Consider the following 14,561-nt stretch of genomic DNA (forward strand, 5'->3'; position numbering starts at 1 on the left):
CAGCAATCCCAGACGGGTTTGCATTGGCGGCGTTGTACCAAAACACAACGAAACCACACGATTTTGCAGCATTTTCAAATAACTGAAATCGAGATAATCGAAATTCTTAAGTAAGAAAAATGGCAGGCCGCTAACAACGACCCAAACCAACCCCTGGGAAAAATGAGGGCACCAAGGAGACCCACAGGTACCCTGCAGGTCCGTGCAGGTGAGATGCTGTGTCTGCCTGAGATGAACCAAACTGCAGCACCATCAGGTGGCTGAGCGTCTGAGCGGCAGTGCCACCGACCAGAGACCCAGCCACTCCTCCTGGAGGCAGGAAAATAGTCCCAAATTCACCTGCAGGCCAGTCACCGTTGGCAACTGAGGCTGGCAGTGCCCCTAAAGCATCTCCAGACAAAGCAGTGGGGTGAAAGCCAGCCCCTACATAGAGCTGCCATAGCAAGCTACAAACGAGATAAGGTTTACATCCCATGCTGTAACACCGAGAGAGCAAACCACGTCATTTCACACAGTCATCATCAGGCGTTTTTCACTGAATGCACGCGCTGCAATAGACAGTACTCCGCGATCAGGAGCATGGCAACTATTTCACCAAAAGCCGACACAACACCGTAGTTCTGAAGTCTCTGCTCAGAATCAACATCTGAACTTTTAAGAAATCCTGTCTGTGGATTCCCCTAGTGTATCTGAACAAATGGACTAGCAGGGCCAGCTCCCCTCCTGCACGCACACTCAAAGCAAGAGCCTCACCAGCCCTCACCTCCACGTCCAGCTGAGTGACCGCATTAGTTTCCAGAGAATAAGAGGTCCCAGAGGGCTGCAATTATTAATCTGGGTTTGTCACCATTAAACAAGAAACAAACTTTTCAAGCACAGAGATCTCAGGTTGTTTACTCCCACAATTCCAATTAACATCAAGAATATTTAACCATCTGCTGAAGATACAGAGAAGGAAGAAGACAGAATCCCATGGCTACTCCCAAGAGATACCAAGGCGGGTGCCGAGGGACAGGGTGACGCGAAGACCCCAGCACTACAAATGACAGGGTGATGGTGGCACAGGGGACACTGCCCATGGGTGTCCCCAGCCCGGCTGGAACTGGAGGGTGCTGAGAACCATGATGGTGGGTCCTGCTGGTGTCACAGGGAAGAGTGAGTATCCATCCTGCTTGGCTCTGCTTTGGCCATCTTTGACGGATCTAGTGAAAGAGCAGGAGATTTCTTTAGCAAAGAGGATGCTATTAATGGTCTGAACACACCTTGGAACGTTCCTGCTTGTTTCTATGAAGTTTATTCTTAGGGAAAGCTCTTGCATTCCCAAAGCACAAGGGAGGAATGTTCTCAAAGCAGGGGATTTGCAATGAAACCAATTCCTCAGGTCCATGTCTTCAAAGACGCTGAAGCATCTAATTCACGTGGGATAGAGGAGGAATGAGGCCTTTGAGAATACAAACCTAAACGTCTAGGGTTTTTTTAGAAAAAACGTGATTTCTTTCCTAAATTTCTTGATAATATTCTCCCCTCCCCCTCCGTGCATGGGCACTCGCACACACACGCTCTTTCCGAAAGAACCCTAAAGCTTGCAATCTGCCATTCCATCGGAAAAAACCCAGAAATAGCCAAGTGACGGTGACGAATAAAATTATCCCTGCGCATATAAATTTACAGCATGCAAATGAAAAATCTGTCCCGAGGAGGAGTTAGGTGTGGCACAGGGCTTTGTGCAAACCCTTTGCACATGGTGGGTTCCACAGTAACAGAATAAAGCATCGCTAGCCGAGCCTTTCAGCCCAGTATCTCATATATTAACCTAATACGACACCGGGTACTATTTTTGGCATTGATTCAGCAAAGCACTTAGATACATTCATCTCTGTAAGCACCCTCCTGAAAAGCGATGCTTCCCTGAACGAAGGCACACAATGCAATTGCATTATTTTCATTTCAGCCATGGCTTTGAGTCATCAATAATACACTTTTGATGTGCAGTACAATATTTAACCCAATGGCTTTGGAAATGGTTCCTCTCTTTGCCCGGCAAGCACGGTAACTTTTTGAGGGCTGATTTTATTTCAGAGAGAAATCAAAATGGTGCCTTCTGCATACTTATCCTGGGCTGGCAGGGTTTGGGTTGGGTCTTCCTTCTTTCTTTTTATCATGTATTTTTCACATGACACTTGCTAATAAAGCCACCATTATAAAAATAAATAAATTATTAAACAGCATAAACTGAGGTTGAACACACTGATTTAAAATATGCCCTTAGCCACTGCTACACAATAGGTTATCCAGGCAGGAGAGGGAGAGCTGATTACTTATGCTTACTATTACTTCACCCTTTAGAGCCACAATGACCTCAGTTTTTCTTAATTACCAGACTATTCAGCAGAGTGAAAACTGTGACCATACTGAATATTTATCAACCTCCAAATCCAGCCAAGTCTCCATACACAGAAAACCCAGATATCAACATGTAAGCAAGTGACCTCAGTTCCTCTGGAAAGAAAACCAACGCTCTGCATAACATGTTCTGATGGCTTTGGACCAAAAGTGGACATTCTAACTTCTCTGCGGATGAAAAGCTGGCTTGTTTACAACTCAGCCAGGTTAAGAACTTAAAACGATTGCATTATAAATAAGTGAACAGATGGATAGCACCGCAGTTTCTGCTGGGCAAGTTTCTCTGCACCATACAGGTTTCTTCTCCTTTTTTGAGGGCAAAGTCAAACCCCAAATGGACGTGACACCCCGATGCCCATGAGAAGGGGCCATCCCAGTCGCTGCTCTCCCCTCCCCGTTGGAGCTGAAAACCCACTCCCCTACACCGGGACGGACCGTGCAGATCCAGAATGATGCGAGATACTTTAGCCCTTAAATGTGAGCAAACTGTCTCATGAAGAGCCTGAAAAGTCTTTCGTATTTAAATTTTCATCTCTGAAGAGTTCTAGAAAGTGTAAGTGCAGATGCTGGTACAGTCATGTTTTGTTGCAAATGGTCTTAAGAATGAAATCTTTAGGGGGGGGGACGACGGGGACCAAACCAAGACAACAAAGTTTTTTGTGTAACAAATGATACCATTCCGCTACCCAACCACAGATATGGAAATTATGACATGAATGAGTTAGTCACACACAAATGTATGTAAGAAGCAAACAGCATGAAAAAGCCCCTACAACTGGATAATTTCTCAACAATTTTCTGTGCTCTGAAGGTCGCTTTGAAAGATCCATGTGGCAACTGTCAGACGGACAAAAGCCTCTCTTTGTAATACTTCAGTTTCCCAGAATCACCCTCATCCCTTTTCCAAAAGGAATCACTGCCGTTATTGTGCAGATTTAACAACTGGACAGCAGAACGAGACAAAGCAGAAGAGGAAACCATCAGAGCCAGCGAGACGTTGTGAAATGTCTCCATGCATCGCCTGTCAGGCTGCTGGCTGCTTATCTGAAAGCTCCCACAGCCACACCAGGATTTCTGAACCAAGTTGCTTATCGATCCCCCCAGATTCTGAGCACGCTGTGATGGCACTTACAAGTTTCAGTAAAATCAGAGAGGTGTATTGAGCAAGACTGGGGAGAAACACAGCCGAAAATAATGCAAACCTGTGAACTTGTCTTCACAAATCTAACGTTCTCTCCAAATTTTCTTTATTTTACAGATTGTGCTGCCTCACTAATGAATAAAAATCGAGGAGGATCTTTATGAACTGCCAGTCCATGTCCCCTGGCAAAATCCTTTTTATTTACGGATAGAGGCAATGGCTAGTCCGCAAACAGCCATCTCTTTCTGCTGTGGAGGGATTTTTATGTTTTTTTAAAAATCTCTCAGATTAGTCATAAATAAGAGACAGATGATAAGGAATAGTTGAAGAAACATGATAAATACTATGAATAACAAAGAGCGGAAAGCATTACTTTCCCTGTTCCTTCACGTTACCTTAATGAAAGCAAACAAATCCCTATAATGACTGCACAAGGAGTTAAAATAAACACCTTCCTTTTACAATATCAACAGTAAATTAAACTAATAATTTAAAAAAATCACGCTACTCCATCAACGCACTGAAACACACTTGGAATTCTAAGCGTATCAGGAGCTCCACCGGAGTCATCAAGATGTGTACGTGCAAAACATCAGCATGGGATTTCATGCTATACCGGACTGGGTTGAGCCGGAGCACAATATTTAAAATATATTTTGTTTAGTATTTTTGTTGCTATTTCGTGTGGCCCCAAAACAAGTCTCCAAACAAACCCAGGAACCTACACTTCTCTTGATTTTGTGTAACAACAATTAACAGCATTTTATTGCTGTCACCTCGTTCTGCACACACCTTGTTCAGCTCTAGGTTTCAGCACATGCGGTTTCCAAACCAGACTGACGGAGGACTATGGATTTCCACCAGCTGAACGTCTGGCTCTCCAAGCCCACCTCACTGGTGTTGGAGGACACGTTTCAGTGAGCTGCCTGCAGCCCTGAAGTCTCCATGAATCACCACCCCTTCCTTTGAACCCCCCCCCCGGCCAAAGTCACTGCTGGAATTCCAGTATCGGGTCTTCTGAGGAACTAGCGGGACTCGGCAGCCCTGCCAAAATCCAACAAAAGCTTTCCAAGTCTGGAGCCAGACGGAGTCTGATCTGTTTCCACCTGGAAAAAGATATTTATGAACACACGGAGCTTAATTGCCCGGGACAAACGGTGGTTTGGGGAGGTGGGAGCAGGTTAACGCCTGTTGACAAGCCGGGGGTCCCACAGCCCCCCACCACGGCAGCTCGCTGAGCAGGCTGGGAGGCGTTAGCGAAACGGAGCTGTGGCGGTGTAAGAAAAACTTCTCCTTCCACGGGGCTGAGCCCAAACCCTCTGCGTGTATTTCAGAGAAGAGCAACGAACTGCTCAAGCAGACACGTGAATATAAAGTTACTCAAGAGCTTCAACAGGAGAGCACACATAAGATAACACAAATATAAACACACACATAAACACAAAGGTTTATGGCCAAAAGAAGGGAACAGAAGGGCAAAGAACAAGATAAAGATGCTACAAAGGCCTACACTATATGTAAAATACATATTTTTATCCTTTCCCAACTGAAAAAAAAAGGTCTATGGAACTGGCTAGTACTAGCTGCCCCTACTAAGGCAGGCACACAAAACAAGGAAGCAAACCCCTGTGAGTAACTCATCAACTAAGAGGAAGAGGAAACGGGATGAATGTGAGGAACATGGGAGAAATCTGAGGAAAAGCAGTAACAAACAAGCTATACATCACACTATAAATTAACCAAGCACAGACACGCTGTGAGAAGGAAAAAATAGCCTGGATTTATTTTTGTCTTTTTTCACAACCTATGCTTTTCGTGGCAGGAAGGTTGTGGATTCCACACCTACCCATTACTACACGGTATGATGGGGAGGGTGGGGGGGAAGCCAAGCACACACAGAATTTCCACCCATGAAGTGCTGCAAGCAGTGTATCCTTACTGGAGAATAAAAAATAACAAGGTTTTAGAGACACTAAGCTGAAATAGATTGCAGTTTGAAACTACTTTTGTAAGCCGCTAGTGAATTTTATGGTTCTCTAAGCCAACGCCGACCTTTGGGAAGCGCAGCTGGTTTCAGCGCCACGCCGCGCTCCCAGCCGGTCCGCAAAGGAGAAGGCACCGCTGACGGACAGACAGACAGACAGCAGGTCTGAACATCCAGCTGCACAGCCCCGACTCAGGACCGCAAACTTAAGGATGCTCCTAAGAAAGAGGCGTTTCCAAAAAAACCCCAAATCCACAAAACCCCACGCGTCCCTCCCAGTGTCCACCAGCAGCCCTCCTGAAGGACCGGCCTTGCAGCTACGGAGCTATCCTCATTCCCACCAACAGGCATTCCCATTTTAAGACAGCCCTTCAGCCACGCTTCACAGGTTCTCAGCGATGGGAAACTCACGTTGAAGGCAGCTGAGTAAGGCACTAAAACTTCTTTTTAAACTATTTTCATATCCTTTTATTTCTTTATCTACCTGATTCTCCCGTACCTCGGGAGTTCTGCTGCTACCGAGAGGGCTCGGACCACCCCGAGACCCTGCCCAGTGACTCCATCACGATTCAGGAATCTCCTCCTCCTCCTCCTCCCGTCCTTTTCAATTTCTCCTTTCACCAGAGGGCAGGGAAAACAAAAGGTACAAAGTGGATCGGAGCTCCCTTTTGCAAGCACAGGTCAGATTATACTGGGTAAAAATTCTCTTTGGCGCGGTTTCTCTCAGCACAAACGCAGAACACTGGGTGATGGTTTTTCAAGACGGGCACGGAGGGATGTCAGATTTTAGGCAAGCAGCAAGTTTCTCTAAACTGCTACCAACAGAAATACGATGTCAGGCTTTTAAACGGATTTTAAGACTCCGAGTGCTTTTAAAAATCCAACTTCTTTACAATCTCTAGGTGTTCCAACCACAATCCCAGCAGATTAAACAAAACAGTTTAAGATCATGCATGAACTACGGGGGTGGGAAATATTACTTTGCTGTATAAGTTTATCATTTTTCTGATGTATTCTCTCAGCATTCAGAATTTTAGCATAAGGTTCTTTTAAGTTACTGTACCACTTCCCCTGTGCATAAACCACAGTACAAAGTGGAACTGAAACACGCTCTGCTCGAAATTTCTCCGAAAACTAGAGAATATTTGTAAAACAGAGAGATCCTTTTCAGAACAGAAAGATCTCTCTGTCAGCGTGAAATCCAATCTGTTCCTGGGTTGGACTGAAGTAGCTGCTGTAATAAACAAACGATGACTCGTATACAGAAGCTTGTTCAAAGCGCTTTCTTACAGATTTTTGTACCAACGGACCTTAAAAGCCCCACTGAACTTTATTTAAAGTCCTTACCAGTTAACTTCTTCACAGGTTGGAGCCGAACACTGATAGACTGATGTGTGAGTAAGGGGGAGGATGGAAGGGAGCGGGACATGCCCTCCATAATCCGAATGTGCTGCATACCTTCGGTCACTGGGAGTGGCGGAATAGCGTAGTCGGGTTCAAAAGCACAGTCGTTCTCTGTGGAGGTGCCTGGCGGGAATAGAAACACAAAAAGGAACTGGTTAGCAGACAAGGGAGCCTCCTGCTTTTATCAGCACTCGCCAGGGGATGCACGGAGCCGCCCTGCTGCACACCATTCCCGCAGGTAGCGGGGACGGCTGCTACCGTTCTTCTGGCACCGCCTCGGTGCTTCCTTTGAAGAAGTTATATTTCTGGAACATCTCAGCACACCTCTTTAGAATACGAACAGCATAACCATGAAGAATTGATTTTTGGTATTTATTTTTTTTTCGTTTGTCATTCAGAGTCCTGGAGTCACCAGTTTTATATATAATTCAGAAAAAAGAATCATCTTTTTTACTGGTAAGCTTTTCGTGCATTTAAATTGTGGATTTCTAATTAAAAAAAAACAAACAACTTCCAGTTGAATTCAATTTCAACACCAGGACCTCAGGCTCAAAACAAATAAACAAACAAACAAACAAGAGCCTCCGAAGGCAGCCACCGCGGCCGACTCTCCCCCAACAAACGTACAGAAGCGCCCAGAGATGCACAGCGCCCATATGGGAGCCACACCGCTACGGATCCACGTGGAAGACACCAAGTAACATGACAACAAGTGGAGATAGAACAGTGAAGGCACAGCACACTAACTGTTGCAATAAATACAAATGACAAATTAAGGGCAGGTGCTCCAGACCAGCACGAGTTGGGAGCCGTAAAGTTCCTCCCATCAGCTTTAGGACATGGAAACCTCTGGGTCAAGAAGACTGGGTTCTCCACCCCCTGGGTCAAGGACACGGGGCTCTCCACCCCCCAGGGTCAAGGACACGGGGCTCTCCACCTCCAGCCAGTAAGATGAACAACTTAACAGAGACGGCTAATCATTCATCTGCAAAAACAACCTGAAACTGTTCACGTTAATATTTCATTACTGATAATGTAAGGCGACTACACTTGTGCCACACCTTTAAGAGATGGATTTCAGCTTTTAATGCCTACTTTCCTCCATAAAGGCTTCCATTATCTCCGTTCGATAGCCGTGCTGCTCTCGGTGCCTTGCGAGGAGGTGCTGCAAAGAGAGGATGTAACCGCCAGACGGAAGGTTCAGCAGGCAAAAGGGGGGAGAAGACAGAAGAGTAAATGCCTCAAACATGGGGTACTCCAGAGGAGGCGATGGACCAACTTCCCTCCAGACATCCAGAGGCCAACGGGAACAACCCAACATATCGGTTACTATCAGAGGAAAACCCCATATTGAAGCAACTGTCAAAAAACTTGGCCAAGTTCCTGCAGCGTGCTTGGAGGAGCGGCGTTTGTGGCTAAAATCCATCCCTTGCTGCTGCCAACTTTCAGGAACATTTCTCCGCATTTTTGTATCGTTCTTTACAAGGAACCAAAACAAACACTAACACACTTGACACGTGCACTTTTTCTGACAGTTCAAAATACAACTTTTACTCTCTTGCTTACTGAACACTTGGCACATTCACAGCAATTTACTCAATATATGTTGAAAGCCTAATCCTTGCAGAGGTGGTTTGTGTGTTTTTGTGGTTTTTTTTTTTAACTTCACTATGCTCTAGTAAGTACACTACAGTTCGATACGTTTTATTCATCGGAGATTGTCATTATTGCCACAAACTGTGAGCCAGACACTGATGTTTTTCTATTCATTTCATGCTGCTTTAATTAAGCGTGCACATGAATGCTCTAATGGAGTACATCCCTTTAAGGGGAAACAGATCATTGTATTTTATTTTAATTAAAAGTTGATGATCTGACAGTATTGTGTCTTTTGTATATATACACACACATGTAAATAGATATGTATTTATAGATACTTAGATTAAAAAAAAATGGCTGGAGTCAGAAAAAACTAGAACTCTTGCCTCACCACCGTTCCCCTGCAGTTTCGACACGAGCAGCGGCTCAGCCTCGCCTCTCAACCCCAGCCCATCCAAGCGAAGCTGCCGCGTGCCACTGCAACCCACCAACCACCAGCACCGCTTCGTTACAGATATCACAGCTGTGCTCATCTCCACCTCCAAAGCATCCCATCGGCTGCCTTCAGTCACACACACCGGCAGTACTTGCATGGGCTGAAAGTGCGTTCCGCTCATCGAATTTCAGTGCCCACATCCAAGCACGCAGCCTAGGAGCGCGTCTAGAAGCGATGAGAGTTTAGGTTCTGCTTCAGGAAGAGAACCACCCCATCCTGGACACCCCCTGACTCCATCCATGACCTCTCCATGGACTACAAAAGCAGTCAAGGGAGACAGCAGCCACCCGCCCACCCTGGTTCAGCAGCCGAGCACCACCCTGGGGTCTCCCTCCCACCTGACACCATCCGACCAGCACGGCCACGCACGATGGCCACAGCTGCAGAGGTGCCATTTCGCTGGGCTCTTCCCATCGGACGTGACGCAGCACCTCGTGCAGACAGGACAAGCAAGGTTTGCTGGAGAGCGAGCCCACGTCTCGCACAGACGGGGCAGCACCACTGCTCAGCAGAGCTCAAACTCGATTGATGGTCTTGCTTCTATGGTTTTTTGCTCCTCATCCAAAAGGTGCAGTGGCTTTAGTAGGGAAGTTGGCCATAATTTTTCCAGGAGGGCATAATTTGATAGCATGCCGCTAGTGTAGCAAGAAAAAACACCCTGACTTCTTCCAGCTCCGCACTGCCAACTGCAATTACTAGCTCCAGATACAGTTTACTTGACGTAAGCTGATCAAGGACCTTGTTTTTTCCAGGGTTATCACAAGCTGGACACCTCTGCTGACTCTGCAAGCCTACTCGTAATCACCTGCAAGTGCCAGGAAAGACAAACCAGCATCGGTGCCAAAACTGGCATCAGCATCGACAAAAACAAGCTACGATGTTTTTTCAAAATACATTTGGCAGCAGGCACATAAAAAAGATTTTCCGTCATTGATTTTGATTCTTAAAACTAAACTTCAGATTTCCTCAGACTAGATTTCAGGTTCTGAACTATGAACATCAGGCATCTTCCGCAACTTAAGGTCTGAGAAAGACCCACAAGTCAGTGTGTGTGTCACTGGTTATTATGGTGTAAGTTCCCAGTATCTCTGACCAATCTTTACCCAAAGCCAAGGGCAACTTTGGGCACTGTCTTATACAGAAATAAAGTAACTCTATCTTTGCAAAGTCTTCAGGAGTGTTTTCCCTCTTAAAATTCAAATGCTTTGCAACAAAACTAGTGAACTCACAAAATACCCACAACACACTATGTTCATTCCACAGATGACAAAATTTCCTCTCTCATCCTCAACAGAGCAAACAAACACGCAAACAAGGTAAATTGAAACAGCCTTACAATTTGTTTCAGTCAGAAAAAATATTGGGTTTCTCAAACCCTCAAATTAGGGATCATTCCCAGCTGAACTGGAACTTTGATGGTTTGTCTATAAAATATACTTAAGATGTTACTGCAAAGTGCATATATGAACTAATAAACAATTTTTTGAAGTTTGCCAAGATGATAACACTTTCCAGGCAGCTGTAACGCTTGGGCATCACACGCGGCAAGTGGACATTTAAACAGAAGTACGACGAGTGCCTCATTTCAGCTGGCTGGTTTATCTGAGCATAACGCACCCCTTAATCCGTCCGCGTGAAAACCAGCCGTCGGACACGCAGGCAGATCGCAGCTTACAGACTGCCCGGGGCCAAGTGAAAGAGAACACTCCTATGGAGCAGAGGGACTTCTTCCACGCTGCAGATATCCCGCGTCTACAATTGCATCCATCGATCCAAGCGGAAATATTTAGCACAGGAGCTTGTTTCTCCAAGAAGCTGGAAGTATTTTTGACCCATTTCCCTCTCTGCTCCCTCTCACGCTGACCCATCTCGCTAGCTACTGCAGTTCCCAGGGTCACACCCCTTGAGGCAAACGGGGACAGGCTGCTCATTCTTCAGCAAGTAAGTACTTGCAAAAAAAGCCCACGGTCTCTGCCCCAAACTGGTACTTTTCCACAGCAGCCGAGATGCCGAACAAACAGGGAGGGAGCAGAAGCGCCTGAAACAAGCGCAGGGGAACCCAGCGGCCAAGTCCCACCAGCAGCTGCATCTTGTAACAACGAGCCAAGGGACAAAGCCCAGACAAACGAAAGGACATTACGGGACTGACGGCAGCCAACGCGGGCCAGGCTCGGCCTCCGGAATAACACACCAGAACCATCTCTGAGCTGACAGTGCCTGGGCAAGAGCCCCATTCATCCTGTCTTCTCCAAGCACGGAAACTCTACTTGTATGTGAGCTATCCTGGGGTACAGGTAGCTCTGAATTCCCTTGTTCCTTCCTAATTTTAGCTCTTATGTTTTGAAATAAGAAAATTTAAAATAACACATTTTCAAAGAGTAACAAAAAGATAATTCAAAGATCTTCTGTTAACAGGGCAGTTTCAGCTGTTGACATTTCACAGGGCTTCAGGGTTTTAACTCTAAATTCCGATCCCCCTAATTCTGATCGCAGGCTTCAATCACTTGCAAAAATTTTACCCGGGCAACACAGGAATACTGCCGAAAAGGAACATTGCTCTGGAGAAAACGTCTGTGTAGTAGGACATCATGACAACAACAGACTTGAACCTAAATGGAAAGAAAATGATTGCCACAATCCCAAAGAGAAGTCAACGCAGCACCGACCAGAGCCATAATTCCAAAAAATGCTTCTTAGTCTCAAGAGCTCCGTGAAAATACCAGCGTTCTCACAACCCTCACAAATGAGAAAACACTTAAAACTTTAAGTAAGCTACTCCAAAGGACACGTAAGCCAGCAGGAATCAAAATGCTGCTGTTGTCAGTGGCAGCAAACGCCATTACACGGCTCTAGCGGGGGCTTTGACACCGAGCCTACCGTGAAGGATGGCTACTCAACAAGAGTTGGTCAAATCATTACTTAAACAATATAAAACCTGCTGTTACTACTCTCTTCCTGGGACATTTTGCCCTGTTGCTGTAGAGTAAAACAAAACAAAGCAGAAGAGGTACCACACAGATGTTCAGCCCCAGACAGGAGCACAGAGGTCCCCCCAATCCATCCCATCACGGGCTCCGGGGGAAGGACCACCTGGTTATTGAGAACCTGCCAGGTTCTCCCCTTTGCAATCAACAGGGAAGGCAAGCGGCCACCGAGTGACCTGTTGATCTGCACTGGTACGTGCTGAAGACTTCTTACACCAGCCCCAACAACCACCCTCATGCAGAGCTCCGTCCCTCCATCTGCAAAACGCCGATGCCGCACACCTACAGGTACGCCTGCGCCGCCCCACGGGTTGGTCTCAACGCCTTCCAACTATACAAAGCTAGTCTGGGTCGTGAATATTAGTAAATTTGTAGCTATGTGGATCATAACGATGGTTACAAAACTCTGTCGGCTGACACAGTCTTACGAAAAACACAAAACGTTATATATAAAAGGTCAACAAATGAGAAACGAGTGACTGAGGCAGAACAACACTAACGTTTACCTTGCCCAGATCGGCTCTGACGGGAGTCTACACTTGCCTGTCTTCGGTCTGGTGGCTCCTCGTTCCCTCCATCTGCATGAGAACCAAAACAGCAGAAGTAGAACATCATAGTGGACAGGTCAGGCAGACGCAACTTTTCCTTGAGTACCATCACCTATCTCGTAGGAACAGCAGAACCAAAGGTCCCTCTTGCAGACTGAAACTGGGGCAAGCTGCTGACTCCTTTGGTGTCCCTTCCAGTTTCTCCCCAGCTCACTGGAAATGAGATCTGTGAGGTCCTCAGGATACAAGCAGGCTTTTAACTTCTCCTGCTGACCTCCACAGACATTTGAATGAAATAGTAACCAAATCGTGCATCTTCAATTAGTTCCTTCACTTTGGACTATTATATCAAAATATCAACAAATATTAAGCATTTGAAGAGAGAGATCCAGAAAAAAGAAGGGGAAAGAAAAAAAAATAAATAAAAAGGAATATTCTCTGAAATTGCTTCCCTTCAAAATTATTTGTCAGCTAAAAAACGGGAAGGCTAGGAAGAACAAAACCACTCTCATTATATCCTCTTGAAACTGTTTAGGGAAGCAGCTACTGTTAACAAATAACAAATCCATCTGGATAAACGTAGAGTGGGACATTGTGTGCAATATTATAGAATTAATTACATGCTGGTCTTCATTGATCAACTGACCAGATTAGAAACAATAGATATGCACATCAATATAGATGCTTGAGTACACAGGGTTTATGCCAGCTGAAAGCAAAAAGAAGTCTAGCTATGCAGACTGTGAAAAAGCAAAACCAGACATTTAAAAGCAGGATCTATTTCAGCGGTTATTACACCTTATGGTAGGGGAAGGGGAAGCTTTTAGAATCTTTAAAAATAGTTTTGAAGTAACTGAATTCTTAAATAGCTGTTTAAAAACTCAATAGTCTATTTTAGCATTTTTATTTTTTGATTATACTAAAAGCAGCTGCACTCTGATACGTTTATATCCATATATCCCCAGCATTATTTGTTACGCCATAAATTAATTCGACTTTATCAACTCATACAATACGCGAATTACATCTGTTAGCCTGGCTCCAAAGGCAAGTCGTGTATTGGAGCACCACCGCACAACTGCTACGGTGACCCAAAACTGAAGCCCACCCCCAGCCCCCCAAAAGCAGGGCCACAGCCCAGGCCATGGAGGGGGGTTTGCTCCCTCATCCCTTGGCAAAACGCTCCCAGCCCCCTGTGTCCCTGAAGCACCGTGCAGGCACCTGGGCTGGTGCGAGCAATGCAGCGTGCTGTCCTGCTGTCCCCTCTGCGTCCTGCCCTGCTCACGCAGCAGCCACACGGCACGGCCAGCCCCGCAACGCCACCGAAAGCCACCTAGAAACCCTGTGACGACCAGCTCGGTCCCGATAAGCCACCACAACTGCCAGGCGTCCCAGGCGCTCAGACCATGACTTCCTCGCTTTCCTGCCCTGGCTGCAAGGAGGATGTGACATTGCAAACATGACTGCAGTCCTGACGTGCTCACAGGAGCCATGTCAGCCTGGAGGAACCCTCTTGGGATGAGTAGCAGTGAGCCTTCCTACAGTCCAGCTGGCATAAAAGAGTATTAATAGATCACTATCTCGGTATTTTCGCTTGTAATACACAATGTTGGTTTTGAACACGGCTTTGCACACAGATAGAATCATCACTGCTAGAGGCGCCCGGCTACGAGCCCACGTGGACAACCTCTAAGTTAGGAAGAAAACAAAAAAAACCAACCCTTTGAGTTCCAAACATAAATAAACAAATGGAAGATAACTGTAAGGATGGAAAGTTTCAGAAGACGAGGGTTACAAACAAAGTCACAGTCGTAAAGCCAGGAGTATAACCCTGTATTTATCAAAAGCCGTGCAATCCTCACCAAAAGACAAACTCAGTTTTTGATAGTTATTGGAAGCAATGCTAGAAGAGACACCTCACCGGTACAGCCCAGCTAATCCACAGGCGGGTCCTGGCAAACCTCTCCCCGCCGGTGCGGAGCGGGCTGGGGGCTGGAGCGGT

At 46.0% G+C, this 14,561-nt stretch overlaps 1 protein-coding gene across 8 annotated transcripts in view; it reads right to left on the reverse strand.

Annotated features, from left to right (window-relative positions):
- Nucleotides 1-14,561, reverse strand: part of TANC2 (tetratricopeptide repeat, ankyrin repeat and coiled-coil containing 2) — a 247,598-nt gene that overhangs the window by 143,511 nt on the left and 89,526 nt on the right. For 3 of the 8 annotated variants that reach the window (XM_055697500.1, XM_055697498.1, XM_055697496.1), the window contains exons 4-5: nt 12,518-12,589; nt 6,987-7,055 (exon numbers count right to left, since the gene is read on the reverse strand). In XM_055697500.1, coding sequence (XP_055553475.1) covers nt 6,987-7,055; nt 12,518-12,589 — 141 coding nt within the window. Of the gene's footprint in view, nt 1-6,875; nt 7,056-12,517; nt 12,590-14,561 lie in introns of all 8 variants that reach the window. The other 5 variants (XM_055697493.1, XM_055697494.1, XM_055697501.1 and 2 more) reach the window with 3 other exon arrangements.

The sequence above is a fragment of the Falco cherrug genome, chromosome 20, assembly GCF_023634085.1.
Source record: "Falco cherrug isolate bFalChe1 chromosome 20, bFalChe1.pri, whole genome shotgun sequence".
In the NCBI taxonomy this organism is placed as follows: domain Eukaryota; kingdom Metazoa; phylum Chordata; class Aves; order Falconiformes; family Falconidae; genus Falco; species Falco cherrug.